This window comes from Pygocentrus nattereri, chromosome 1 (assembly GCF_015220715.1).
Source record: "Pygocentrus nattereri isolate fPygNat1 chromosome 1, fPygNat1.pri, whole genome shotgun sequence".
Taxonomy (NCBI): Eukaryota; Metazoa; Chordata; class Actinopteri; order Characiformes; family Serrasalmidae; genus Pygocentrus; species Pygocentrus nattereri.
The window spans coordinates 12,702,313-12,717,634 of NC_051211.1; the positions used below are offsets into that span (position 1 = coordinate 12,702,313).

The 15,322-nt window shown below is 40.0% G+C and overlaps 1 protein-coding gene across 3 annotated transcripts in view; it reads left to right on the top strand.

Annotated features, from left to right (window-relative positions):
* Positions 1-15,322, top strand: part of LOC108441435 (serine/threonine-protein phosphatase 6 regulatory ankyrin repeat subunit A) — a 51,629-nt gene that overhangs the window by 19,502 nt on the left and 16,805 nt on the right. For all 3 annotated transcript variants that reach the window (XM_017720963.2, XM_017720962.2, XM_017720961.2), the window contains 7 exons: positions 4,007-4,090; positions 8,352-8,430; positions 10,804-10,874; positions 10,992-11,192; positions 12,155-12,242; positions 12,561-12,703; positions 14,484-14,696. In XM_017720963.2, the coding sequence (XP_017576452.1) occupies positions 4,007-4,090; positions 8,352-8,430; positions 10,804-10,874; positions 10,992-11,192; positions 12,155-12,242; positions 12,561-12,703; positions 14,484-14,696 (879 nt within the window). The remainder of the gene's footprint in view (positions 1-4,006; positions 4,091-8,351; positions 8,431-10,803; positions 10,875-10,991; positions 11,193-12,154; positions 12,243-12,560; positions 12,704-14,483; positions 14,697-15,322) is intronic.

Sequence of the window (15,322 nt, forward strand, 5' to 3'; positions counted from 1 at the left end):
TAACTTTACGATGTTTCCTGCGGTTGTTACACTGTCTGTTATTCACTGTCCTGAAACAGCTGTGTGTGGCGAAGCTCCTCCCACTTCTGAACAGGTTAGGAATTGCATCAGAATGTCCCAGCAGTGGAGCGAGCGGAGCTCCACCACGCAGTGCCTAATGGAGCTTTCTACATGAATTTATGCATAATATTTTTCTATTAGTTGTGATTTAAATATTATGGTTTTATTTTGCAAATAACAATGTTGTTTTGATTTAGACAGTTATGATAGTTATGCATGCACCCATTCTCCAATGAATGGGTTTTTTATAGCGGGTTAATTTGTTTTTATTTAACTTTTATGCATCTGAGTCAAACCAATCTCTCTACCCCTTGTTTTGGAGTGTCATCTTGCCCCTAAGAATTGAGTTACAAGTGCTAGTGGTTGAAATCTTTCTCTACAAAATGGGACCCTCAAATAAAAATGAACATTATTAACAGCGCTGCTCTGTAGGCGACCCTGCCCATCTGCAGTGATAGCAAAGGGGGGTAAAGTTCAGCTCCTCACTGGGCTTTAGTTCAATTTGGAGAATCATATGCCTTGGGGGGCAGTCGTGAGCTGTAGGTTGGGGAACCAGCCAGTGACCGGAATGTTGCCGGTTTGATCCCCTTGGCTGACAGTCCATGATTGAAGTGCCCTTGAGCAAGGCACCTAACCCGCAGTTGCTCCGCGGGTGCCGTGGATAGGGCTGCCCACCGCTCCGGGCAAGTGTGCTCACTGCCCCCTAGTGTGTGTGTTCCCTAGTGTGCATGTATGTGGGTGTTTCACTGCACGGATTGGTTAAATGCAGAGGTCTAATTCCACAGTGTGAAAACACAGCTGGCCAATGGTTGTAAATTCTGAAATTCAAAGAGGGGCAATTGTTTATTGTTGCCCACCTTTAATTCTGCTGTGATGTGAAGCTGAGCTTAGATAACCGCCTGCTTCTTGTGCGGATTTACCCATTCCACTTTAAATGACGCAGCAGTACTGTAATGCTTATGCTAACTACTGCACCATTTAAGGTGTGATGGGAAATTTATGAAGAAAAAGACCATAATATATTGAAATGACATTAAACTAAGACAATACAGTGGCTATCATAATTTTTTGACTGAGAGAATACATATGTGTGTTTCGTTGGTCGCTTGTGTGGCCAGCTTGTTTTCTTTTTTTTCACTTTGAAAAAGCTCCGTTTGGAGGCCCGTGTAGCTCTAAGACTTCACTTTACCCCTCTTTCTCGACAAAAACCACCCTACCCCTAGACGTGAATGCGCAAGACCGAGGATTAGCGCTGAGTGGTAGGGGTGTGGGGTGAAATTGGAATGGGTACTTGGAGATCTGCAGAATCATTTCCAATGTACAAAATATTGAAAATTTTATTCAATCTTGACCTCAGAATTGAAAATCAAATCAAACTTGACAATATATGCGTAATTCTGACCCTACTTTATTTGATTCAACATTTGGTTGTTGACTGTATAAGATGCTGATATTCCTACCAGGCTGCTTCAGTAAACAGTACATGCCACTGAATCATAGTGAAAGTCAGACATGATGTTCCTGACCTTTCCTTGAGGAAGTTTTCTTTGCCTGGACGTGATTGAATTTTAATTAAAGATCCCTGTTTTATATTAAACGTTACTTAAAATGTATTTCAAACCTCAGACAGCATATTTGTAAACATTTCAAGTAATGCCTCAATATGATGTAGTGCTTAAATGCTCCAGATGTCTGGTTCCTGGTTCCAGTCACCGCCACTGTGAACACTTCTGACTTTGCAAGATTCTCTGAAACTGAGTATTTCACATCAACTAACTATGAATGACTTTGTGTATATCTTAACGATTTAATTATGCAGAAAGTTTAAAATAAGAGTTCCCCTTTGAAGCATTACATTTTAAGCTAAATGATTAACTGAAAAGTATAGAAGTTTTCGGGTTGTGCTTTTTTGTGTGCGCGTGCGCGAGAAAGTGAGATCATCAGGGTGCGTGAAGTGTGTTCGTGTGTGGAAACATGTTGTGGGCAGCTGTTCCTCTCACCCCATCAAAAAAAGCTCAAAGGTCTGGTGAGTGACAGGACACCTGAGCTGGGGGAGGTGGGGTGCAGTACAGCACGGCTGTAGATCTGCACGATCTCTTTCCCTTCTGTACCGCTGGCTCCGTGAAGGTTTGAGACATTTGTGAAATGATCTAGTGTTGAGAAACGCTCCCAGTTTTGAATGTAGTTGAGAAAGGACCTTCATTGATCTTTGATTTGTTGTTTTCCAGATATCTCCACAGCCAATTCCTGCCCGCTGACTAAAATCCCCGTGGCCATATGGTCAGGCTTTCGCAACATCGTAGGGCAGTCAGAAGACCACCCAGTCTTGTGTAGTTGAGTTGGAGGATGCCTAGGATTAGCCCGCCTTACTGTCAGTTGATAAGATAGAAGAACTAAGTCATGTTACAGAAACGTAATGTTTCATTGATCATTTGGAGACGAATGGACTTTATAAGCATTCAGATGGTTTCCTGATGCTTTTTATCTGCACAGAGAAACTGTCAAACACTAAAACGTTGCAAAGCTTAAGTCAGCTTCTCATTTGAATTCTGCCGTTCCACCTTAAATGGAGCAGCAGCATAGCGCCACAGGCGCTCAGCAGTATAGTGCCTCAGAACTGCGAATGAGAAGACTTCAGTCTCGTAAAATAATCAGACATTGAGAGACATTTTGCAAGAAACTATTCTAGGAAAAGTTTCCTGTTGAAGATGCAAGAAAAAGCAGATATAGCTGAGCTAAAGCTTAAAGTAGAGCAGAGTAAGTCTGCGTTGCGTTTCGTATATTACATTATTATATATCAGCACATACTGAGACATATTTACAGCCAGGATAGTAAAACGTTGCGGCTCCCGAGGTGGTTTGATTTTTTTTGCTGACAGAACAAAAAGGCTCTTCTGAACATTTGGGTTGCCGACCCCTGGCTTGCATATTAGGGACCCTCTCAAAATTGCTGAAAACAGTGTGTAAATGCTTTCTGCAAATTGGGGGAAAAAAGGATAAAGAGATCCTAGTTTACCGCAGTTATCAGAGTAAGAGGAATCTGTTAGCGACACAGGCCACTCTAGGTCATTTGCATCCTCTTGGTTAAGTACACCACTCAGGACCCCATACTGATCATATTTTAATATAACTCGTATGTCTGTCACAGTTAATTAATTGCTGCTAACATTGTCAAGACAGTCCTATATTTGTAGTTCAGTGACCGTGTGTTTGAGGTTGAGGTGGTTGGATAGTGTAGTGGTTAACACCTTTGCCTTCTACGCTGTAGACTGGGGTTCAATCCCCCACCAGGGCAAGCACCCTACACTATACCAATAAGGGTCCTTGGGCAAGACTCCTAACACCACCTTGGCCTACCTGTGTAAAAATGATCAAACTGTAAGTAGCTCTGGATAAGAGCGTCAGCCAAATGCCATAAATGTAAATGTAAATGTAGGTGTAGGTGTAAGCCTGCTGACAGGACCAAATGCCAAGGAATTTCAGTGCACTTGTGGAAAAGATTGTGTGTAGAGTCTGGATAAAGTCATGCAGGTTATGCCCAGTTTAAACAGACCTGTGCTGAGATAATCAAATTCCCTCCTGCCTCGCAGCTGCTGTAGGGATGGCCTCCTGTTTATGTGTAGTTTAGGGCTGCTTGCCAGGTTAATGCAGTATTGATGTACAGAGAGTATCATCCCTGCCTACAGTTAGTTTTTTTATATGCTGTAACATGTTCTGTATCACGTAGCTTGGTGAGAGAAGGTGTGCTGTTCAGAGATTGCATTAACCTGAAGGGTGAATTTTCTGAAGGGATGTATTGTCATGCATTGCTCAGAATGTATTAATTTTCAGTCTTCAATATTTCTGAGATTTTGGATAAGATGTATGGATCAGTTAGTACAAGTATTATTGTTGCCCCAAATGTTGCAATACAATATTAATCTTGTTTTTCTTGATCTCTCTCCAGCCTTCGTTGTTGAAAGCTATATTCAATGTGAATCCAGACGAAGTTCGCTCTCTCATATTCAAGAAAGAAGATGTCAATGTGCAGGTATGATTGAACACAACACCAACAAGCAGACACCTCGGCAAACACACCGCAAATGTCCTGCGCTAAATGAACAGACACAAATACTGCAAACTAGGAATGCCAGACTCCAGCCCTTGAGGGCTTTAGCACTATTATGTTTTGTGTTTTCCCTGATTTAACAAACCTGATTCAACTTGTAGTCTGATTACCAAGATCTTAGAGCTGAACAGAGCCAGCATTAAACCCTGAAGTGCTGTGGGGATTTGTAGGAATTGAGTGCGACGGCCCTGCTTCAGGCTACATTGAAAATGTCCCAAGCAAGCATTAGCCGAGTGCAGATGTCTGCTGGTCTTTAAAAAGATCTATATATTTTTTTGCAGGAAAATAAATGTATGCAAAGCTATATCTGTCTTTTCTGTCTAGTAGGCACATCACAATCATACAATTTTAGCTGACTAAATTGCCACTTAAATAATTGTGATTAACAATTAAAATATGACAATTAACAGTTAAATTAGGCCGATGAAATAAGTTCTCAGTCTTTTAACTTACGACAATTAAACTAAATTGGCCAAACTGGCTGATTAGTGACCTTAATAAACTAGCTATTTTTGGTGCATCACTGGTATGAAAGAGAGCCAAAATGAATGATATAACCTTTGCTACATCTGTTGGAAACATGACTACTCAACTCCTACAGTGGTCTTAAGAGTCAGATTTTCCAGTTTACAGATTAGAAAGAAAAAAAACCTTTCTGATAATCTGTCTTCAAGGTAGGAGGAATGTTAGAAAACCTAGAACTGCTTTGGAGTGCGTGCTGCTGAGACTGGGTTTAGTTCAGGTAGACGGATCATGACCTGCCCCACTAATGGCCCTGGCTCTGTCACATTGATTTCCTGTAACAGGCTGGAGTGCTAACCTTGTACCATTTAGAAACAAATGTGTGTAGCCCTTCGCTCTGTCCCTCTTCCTGGCCCTGTTTTTACAGCGCTGCCTCGTTATATTCACGATAATGAGCCACTGGGCAGCCGAGATTTGAGTGGACGCAAACAGCATAGACCCACACCCTCTCTTGATGGGTTTTTGACCGAATGTGTCTTTTTCTCAGCACTGTGGCTTTAATGAGAATTCATTGTTCATCTCCAGGCAGCTCTTGGCTCAGTGTGGAGACATGGCAGCTTTTTGAGGACGGACCAGTCACTGGGCTGCTAGCCTGGTCTGCTCACATGACCTTGTTTATGGCTTCTGTATTTGAGAGAGAGGATGGTGCACTTACTAAAGAGAAGAGCAATGTTAGGCTGGTTCATCAAATCAAATCCAGAAGCACTGAGTGGCACTTCAGGTCAAACCATTGAACAATTTAGACTTGCCAGTGCTTGCATTAGTGAACAGAATGAATTATTGTCACAAGTTTCGTAATTGGATGTTTGCGGGTGTGCTTGCATTTTTCCCACCACTGTTGTTTCATAATAAATTGGTCTGGTTTTGCCAACTCTGTTTTGCATAAGAACATTTGTTAGAGTTGCACAGAGGCCAGAGCATATTAAGCAGCAACTAATGCAAGCCTTACACCAAATGACTTTTCAAGTGATTTCACTTCCATAGTGGTCAGGATGGTCGTTTTAAATCAGTCTTTTTCTCGGCTGGACGTTGCAACAAAATCAACCGTGTTAAAACTTACAATAATATTAAAGTCTTGGCTCATGCAAATAGTGATGCGCCTGAGAGTGAGCGGGTGAGCGGAGAGACAGCGTGAGAGAGAATGCATACGTGAGAGCCTGAAATCTCTGTTAAAAAAAAAAAAGTCGAATTTGCTCCCCTTTAAAACAATCATATTAACTTAAAAATGTGAACTGGTTAATTAAAATTTTTCAGGTTTTACTGCGTGTAGCAGTGATGTAAGAAACTGCGCAGGGGACTTTAAGAATAGCATTATTGAAGAATCATCAATATTTTTTTCCCCTTTTTTGGCTTCCTGTTATACTGGTTTCTTATATTGTTTCTTATGGTTTAGTTCATAACACCCAATCAACAACATTAAATTCTTGCATGTTTTGTTGATGTGTAAATCTTTATGTAAAAAAAAAAAAAAGGAATAAAAATCTGGCTGGTGATTAAGTCTCACACTGGAGAAATTTCACCTCCTGTATTTAACCCCTCTGTGCAGTGAAGCACCACATACACACTAGTAAAGACACACACTAGGGGGCAGTGAGCATACCTGCCCAGAGTGGTGGGCAGCCCTGTCCGCAGAGCAAGGGGAGCAGTTGGGGGTTAGGTGCCTTGCTCAAGGGCACCTCAGTCACGTCCTGTCAGCTCAAGTGACCGAGTCGTCGACCTTCCAGTCACAAGGCTGGTTCCCTAACCTCCAGCCCACGACTGCCCCCAGTTATTTTTTTCTGCCCCAGATTTGTATATATGGTTAGTGGGGGCTGTTTCCAAATCACTGTTTTTGTTGTGAATTTTTATTGGTGCTTTTCATCATGCTGCATACCCTGTGCTTCTACACAGATACCCAGCCAGACTACAACCACACATTAGTCAAACAGCGCAGTGAAATAGAGACGGTGTTGCGTCACAGAGCTGCTCATGCTTCAGACTCTCTGCTGTGATGGTTTCAGATGGCAAACACATCTGTTAACCACCCATGCAACATAACAAACCCACAGAGAGCAACTACTCAGGGAGTCTTTGTCATGCTTTTAATCTTTGAAACGTTTTCTGGTTTAAATGTGGAACCAAAAAAGGTTAACCATTTTTTTAAGCAGACTGTTACTGTGCCTTTAAGACTTTTTTTTTTTTTCTGCTCTGTATTGTGCATTATTCATAAGCAGTCCAGGTTGAAACACTCCTTATAACTTCATTGTGAAGCAATATATTAAATTTGACTGTTTTGCTTTTATGTACGGACGGGGTAATTAACAGTGTATTTTGAAACAGGGTTTCATACTACGTCAAACTCTTTCATTATATATATATATATATATATATATATATATATATATATATATGTGTGTGTGTGTGTGTGTGTGTGTGTGTGTGTGTGTGTGTGTGTGTGTGTATTGTTCCATTATATGGGCCCTTTAAAACTGAGTGAAGAAGAAGTTACATGGATGCTAATGCTTTTTCCTGAAGCAGGTTTTGCGGCTCTCTATGCTTCCAGAAAAGCGATAAGAGCGATAGCAAGCTACCAGCGTTCAGACATGAATTCTGGTGTGTCCGGCTCTTCTTGGCAGCCGAAGTGGGGACTGGTTTTAATTTGAGCTGCAAGCTGTCCTCACATATGCCCTGTCATCTGCAACTGATTTCAGTTTCAGTTTCTAAAATCTGTTTTCTTGCATTTATTTATTTTCTTATCAGCAACATTAAATCTATACTTATAATGAATAAATCCTCATTGTATAAATGGTTTTGCTGTTTGCCATTTGAAGTAATAAGAAGAATATATATAAAGAGTATTAAACATATATAAGAATAATAAACTTTAAAGCTCTTTTATACATTAAAATGAAAAAAATTCTAAATGAAAACAATTTAGAATTAGTAAAGTAATAATACAGTGGTTATATTGGGGAGTTAAATGACTTGTAGTTCAGTAAAACATGTACACAAATGCAGAAATGAATGCATAAATAAATACATAAAATGGTATACAGTTTTGTTGTTCGCCATTTGTTTGTTCATGTTGATTTAGGTAAGAATAAGTTAACAGATTCTGTACAGGGAACAAAGTTATATATGACAGCTTTCTGCAAATTGAGAGACAATTTCAGTTTATTTGTTTCAACATTGCTATGAATAAAATATTATATGGCACATGTACTACTAGTGCAGAGGCCGCTAATTTTTTGAGGTATATTAAATTCCACAATAATAGTAAATTAATAGTAATTGCGCATTGTGCAACAACATAAGTGTATTTTTGGTAGAATATGTGCTTATTTTCAAACAGAACATCAAAACCTGTAGCCAGGGGTGCCCAAACTTTTGCATACAGCAGTAACAAATATAAAGTCCATGGAAAAAAGCTATTCTGAAAAGGTACATAACGATGCTGTTTAAAGCTAACTGAGAATGCTTGGTAGGGAATTCCATAGTTTATTATAATGATGCTGGTAATAAAAATAATAATAATAGTAATCTGAATGTATATATTACTTTTTATTTTGGTTATAAAATCTGAGTGCTTTGAGCTTGTAGTTTTGTGTGTGTGTGTGTGTGTGTAGTGTTAGCTACAGTTAGTCATTCTTCTCATACTTTGTGATATTTTGATCTCTTTCAGGATAACGAGAAGAGGACTCCTCTACATGCTGCAGCTTACTTGGGTGACGCTGAGATCATCGAGCTTCTCATTCTGTCAGGTACAGCAGCTTTCCCAGAAAACACACCCCTGTTAACCCAGCCGTTCTCCATTACTGTGGAGAGTCGTGCCAGAACATCCCCAGATACCAACACACGACCATGCCCACCCCCATTCATAAGCACGTACAGGCATGCGCATTCAGAGTCAGCTGACTGCCTGGAAAGGCTGGGATCGCATGCAGAAGGGGGCGGATGACATTAGGGGAGATTTGATGAAGACAAGCAGGTGCTGCTGCATTATTTTGACCTTCACAGATGAGCTCTCAAAGAATCATGGGAGTCCTCTTGTAAATAGGCTCAAAGGGGCTGTCAACTTATTTTGGTAATACGTTTAAGCTTTTTAGCTATAGGTTGCTGCATGAATGTATTGTTGAAGAGTAGTACTGGTCACTTCAATTGAGAGTTTTTGATTTTGAGACCTTTTGATTTTCATCTGATGGATTTGAGTTGGGCAGGATTATATTGGTGGATACTGATGTGAATTGATCCCTTGAACAAATCAGAATTAGGGTAAATTTTTCACCAGTGGCTCCTTGCCCACAGCCATGTTCCATACAAGCCTGTTGTGCTTGCCTGACTACCAGTGAGTGAGCTAGCTGGCCAGCACTTTAAACCCTGGAACTGTGGTGAAATGATGGCTGGGCTTTCTTTACAAAGCATTAGTTCTACTGAACCTGGGGTTGGGAGAACAGCTCTCCTTCTCTACTACCTCTGGATATCTCATCTGCCAGGCAGAGTGTTCAAACACAAAAAAGTTCTTTGTGCATAATTTATTAGGTATTCTTTGGTAAACATAAATGACAGTTGCTTATGTTGTTTGAAAAATGTGTTGCCTATCAAAGCTGCCTAACCACAATACTGTATATTATCAAATGTTAGCGGAGCTTAAACGTTTAGAAGGCCAAGTTCTTACTTGAATAAGTCAGTGGCTCTTAAGGCCTCAGCAGACTTCTTGCGAAACAAAATTCTCAAGGGTTGTGCGAATCCGAAAAAGCCTTCACAAGCTTACAAGCTCGCATACTGTCTGCGGGTTTGTGTTGCCTGTCGCGGATGCTCCACGTGATGCTGTGACATTTTATGACAAGCTTCTTGACTACTGGAAAATGATTCTTTCACTGTTCTAACTACGCTGACATTTGAGTTCAGCATACTGCCAGCATTTAAGGTGCAACGGGAAAATTCAAACAAAAAGCTGGCAAATAGGTAGCAACTTGAGCCTCATACTCTTGTGAACCTAAATATAAGGTAACGTGTATGTTTTGGTGCATAGTACTAGTTAATACCATCGAATAACATCTTACGTTTAGGAGATATTTATTGTTTATTTAACAAATGCGTGTTTCACACTGAAATATTAGCATGTCTGCCAAAGCCGAAGTGGAGTTTGCCCGCTGCCGTGTGTGTGATACGGCGAAAGAAGCTTCCTCGCAAAATCTACAGTTGTTTGTTTTCTCCGCATTTAGATCATATTGTTCGCTGAAGCCGCTGAGGCCTTTACCAATGCGGTTACCACAGTATCTCCCAATTGAACCCAGGTTTACCGTTATATTATCACACAATAATCTAACGATCAACTTCAGAAAATAAAAGCTTAGCTGAAAAAATGTAGAAACCTGCCCACCAGGGGGTTGTTCACATTGCCATGGCTACACTGTCAATCACTGTGTATTCTGAAATGCCCATAAAGTCCTGATCTGACAGAGAAGTTGTTTAAAGTGGTTTCTGTTTGAATTATTGTTTAGCATTTCCTAAACAATGTTTCAGGTTAATGAGTACCCTGCAAATAAATGGCATCTTGTCAAATAAAATTATCTCAAATATAATCAGTAAATCAAATATTTCTCCTGTTGTAATTGTTTTAAGCTTAAGATTATTTTCCTTATTTCTAGACATTTTTCACTTGTTGTAAGTAATTTTATTGAGTAAAATTATATCACTATACTGACAGATAAGTTTGCTTGTTTTAAGAATTAATGCTTGAAACCAGTTAAATTATCTGCCAGTATAGTGACACAATTTTACTCACTAAAATTACTTAAAACAAGTACAAATGTGTAGGAATAAGATATATAATCTTATAATAATAATAATAATAATAATAATAATAATCTTATAGCAATATGTGGGAAATATTAGACATATTGACTTTATTTAAGATCATGTCACTTGGCAAGATACCATTTTTGCAGTGTATTAAGGTACAGGTCTGTAGAATCATTGAAATAATTTTGAAACTAAGTTGCCAGCCCCTTTAAAGGCAGCTTGGAATAGTAATTGCTTCACGCTGATTACTGAATTATAGGACATGATAAAAACCAGTGACGGTAACCTTTTTTCGTCACTTCGTCCCTCACCCTCTGTGTTTATTTCAGGAGCGAGAGTAAATGCCAAAGATAATAAGTGGCTGACCCCTCTTCACCGAGCTGTGGCCTCCTGCAGCGAGGTATCATGTTACACAACTCAAACACACAATGCAAACAGTCTTTGTACACACATTATGCGTGCACTCACATGAGTTCTCTGTGTCCCTGTGCTTGTTTGTGTGCGTGTGTTTGTGTAGGATGCCGTTCAGGTGCTGCTGAAGCACTCTGCTGACGTAAATGCGCGGGACAAGAACTGGCAGACGCCGCTGCACGTGGCGGCGGCCAACAAAGCGGTGCGCTGCGCTGAGGCACTCGTCCCCCTGCTCAGCAACGTCAACGTGTCGGACCGCGCTGGACGCACCGCACTGCACCACGCTGCCTTCAGCGGCCACTTGGAGGTCCCAGTGTTTGCATTACAATGACTGAGAACAGGGCTGCATAACTTGGAATAAAATACATTGATATGATAAATGAAAATTCAAGTAGTATGTCTCTTATTCTGGGTTTGAGCTTTTTCTCTGTAGGTCTACAGAAGTGAATATGTATGTTTTTATCGCTTAATAATAAAGGGTGACAAAATTATGGTATTTAACATTAACGTATGCTTTCTGAGCATACTGTGGATATTGTCAGTACTTAAAGAACACTGACCAACTGCATGTTTCGCCTTTTTTAATAGCATTTAGTGCAGTGCTGCATGCGAAATGATTGACATTCAAAAATTTTTTATTGGGATTTTTTGGATGCATCCCTAGTAAATTATACATAATTATAATTACAGGTTAAGAATCAATAGAGAAAACCTATTGAGAACCTATAGAAAAATACCTCTTAACATTTAAATTAGACTTTTTGTAACATACTTACCTGCCAATGGACTTATTTTATTGGAATTGTAGGAAAATAATTATTACTAAAACTTCAAAATGATTAGACTTTTCTGATGGAAACAGCCTTGTTTTGGCTTTAGTGATTGTTTCAGCTTTGCTTGATGTGAGGAGAAGGGTTTGATAAGGGTGGCATTTATCAACATGCTATCAACAAAGTCGTTATACAAAGTCTGCCTGATAATCAGAATCAGATTTAGAATCAGATTTATTGGCCAAGTATGTTAAAACACGAGCTATTTGGTTTCAGCTGTTGGTATCGCTGGTATTAAACACAATTTACAAACAATGTATAAATAATTAATATTTACAAATTATACATAATTAATCATTTATAATACAAATTGCATATAAAAGTATTTGAAGAAATGATATCAACTCAGAACACATCAGGGTTTGCCCACTGTGAAATGGTAATGTAAATTATTTCTACTTGTTCAATAATGGGAGCTTCTCCACTCACATTGTTGCAGATGGTGAAGCTTCTGCTGTCCAGAGGAGCCAACCTTAATGCATTTGACAAGAAGGACAGGAGAGCTATCCACTGGGCTGCGTATATGGGTAAGCCAGACTAAACTACAGTGAATCTCAGAGACTGTGGTTCATTATTCAGATGGTTTTTGGCATAAATGCCCGGTCACAGAAACCAACATGCACAAGCAGTGCAGTTTCCAGCAGACAGAGGATCTTCAGTCTAAGCCGGTCTGTGATTGTTTGTATCAGCCTGTGGCACAAAAGTGACTCTGTCTTTACTGTCTTTGTCTTCTTTGCTCCTTACCACCCCCGCTCTTGTCTGCTTCTTTTCTTTTTGTTTGTCTCTCTCTCTCTCTCTCTCTCTCTCTCTCTCTCTCTCTCTCTCTCTCTCCCTCTCCCACACAGGTCATATGGAGGTGGTGCGCTTGCTGGTGTCTCATGGTGCGGAGGTGGCGTGTAAAGATAAGAAAGCCTACACACCACTCCATGCTGCAGCCTCCAGCGGGATGATCAGTGTGGTTAAATACCTGCTGGATCTGGGGGTGGATGTAAGTCTGCCCTTTCCATTGAGCTGCCACATAACTCTGCCCCCGTCTGCCGGTCGTTCTCATAAAGATGTGTTTATTGTAGTGACATGAGACCACTGCATTCATTTATGTGCTTGTACGTGCTTCTACATAGGGGGACACGTGTTCCGTATGCCCTCTTTATGCCCTTTATTCTATATAATATTGGATACACCCAGTTTTAATTAAGCTATGAGTTGGGGGTATTAGCAGGCTAGATGTTGCCTGTTGCCCAGTGCACCTGGCCACAACATTTCACATTTTGCAGATCCTGTGGCCAGTTGCTTTGATGAGATATATGCATAACATGATGTCCTTGTTTCTACGTTTGTCCATTTTATCAGCTCCACTTGCTGTATAGGTATAGGTATAGTTCTACAGTTACAGACTGTAGTCCATTTGTTTCTCTGATACTTTGTTAGCCCCCTTTTACCCTGTTTTTCAGTGGTCAGGACCCCCATGGACCCTCACAGAGCAGATACTATTTGGGTGGTAGATGATTCTCAGCAACACGTGTATGTGTGTGTGTGTGTATATATATATATATATATATATATATATATATATATATATATATATATATATATATATATATATATATATATATATATATATATATATATATATATATATGTGGTGCTGGTGTTATAAGAACAGTGTGTCTGCTCTCTGTCCACTCTTATTACATACTACTATCTTGTTGCTTTACCTTGTTGATTTAAAGTTTGTGTTGGTCATCCTCTAGTCCTTCATCAGTGGTCACAGGACGCTGTTGGCTAGATATTTTTGGATGGTGGACTGTTCTCAGTCCAGCAGTGCCACTGAGGTCTTTAAAAACTCCAGCAGCACTGCTGTGTCTGATCCACTCAGACCAGTGCAACACACACTAACACACAATCACCATGTCAGTGTTACTGCAGTGCTGAGAATGATCCACCACCCAAATAGTACCTGCTCTGTGGTGGTCCTGTGCAGGTCATGACCATTGAAGAACAATGGGTAATAAAGTATGCAGAGAAAAAGGTGGACTGTAATTGTAGAACAACAAAGTGCTCCTACACGGTAGGTCGAGCTGATAAAGCAGACAATGAGTGTAGAAACAAGGGGGTGTCGTTAGTGAAATGGTTGGCCGATATATAATGTATACATTAAACACGTTTTTATCATTTTGACCAGTTTCTTCATTTTCACTGGCTTGGTGGGCCACATGGCCAGTTCAGTTTTATCTTTCTCCTCTGCGTATAAAATTAGATGCCTGCCGGTTCCTGTCAACAAGTTTTAACTTTCATGCACTGATCCAAAGCACTGGGAGCACCCTGAGGCAGCTTCTGCTTTTAAAATAATGTTGATTTTGGACACTGTTACACTGTACGGTAAAATGCTTGGTGCTTTCAGTGACGGTCAGTGACAGTTCAGGTGCTCAGCTTTTGGCGCTTTCTAAGAAATTATTTATTGTCTCTTATTGCAGTATAATTTGTTCTTGTAGCATAGAAGCATATTGGATCTGGTACTAAATTTAATAATGAAAGTTTAAATGAAGCTTAGCTATAATATTGCTATATAAATGCAATTAAATTCTGTCCCTGATCAGTCCCTAAAATGTTGCTATTCATACAATGAAAAAAATAGTTCCTGAGCATTAATCTCTCTCTCTCTCTCTCTCTCTCTCTCTCTCTCTCTCTCTCTCTCTCTCTCTCTCTCTCTCTCTCTCTCTCTCTCTCTCTCTCTCTCTCTCTCTCTCTCTCTCCCTCTCTCTTTGTAGATCAATGAGCCTAATGCGTATGGGAACACTCCGCTGCATGTGGCGTGTTATAACGGTCAGGATGTGGTCGTGAATGAGCTGATTGAGTCAGGTGCTAATGTCAACCAGGTGAACGAGAAGGGCTTTGCGCCACTGCACTTTACTGCCGCCTCCCGCCAGGGGGCGCTGTGCCTGGAATTATTAGTGGGTAACGGAGCAGATGTGAACATCAAGGTGAGTCTCTAAAAACTAACTCGTTATCTATTAACTTCATAGCTTCAGTACTGTGCAAAAGGCACCTAAGCAAATTGTTTCAACTTTTTTGCAACCTGATTTATTTTAATGATGGGTTGAGTTTCTGAACTAGGTAGGGGAGAATAACAAAAGTTGATACTGCGCTTCCTCGATGAGAGCTTTAAAATGGTCAAGTGAACACAATAACAACCAAAAATCACTAGCTACTTGTATTAATGTTATTTATATGTATTCTAAAAACAGTTGCTAGCCAATTTAACACCTTTTGAAATCGAATTCTTAGATGCCGGAATACACTATATACACAGGCACGCACTTGTTATATTCAAATTAGTGGTGAATTTCATTCAGTTTATAAAGTGTCATGACGTCACTTTTAACAAACCCAATTATTGTATTTAAATGCAGAAATACACCTATATAACTATACTCAGATATGTGAGGAATAAAATTGGAGAAATGTGTTTACCTAATTTAATTCGCTAATGTGAATAGCACCATGCGGCTTCCCTCCACCATCCAACGAGGTAGATGCCAAGACCTGTCCAGTTGATTATTTCAAAAATGGTTGACCCAAGTGGTCTCAGAAATGAGCCAGCAATCCC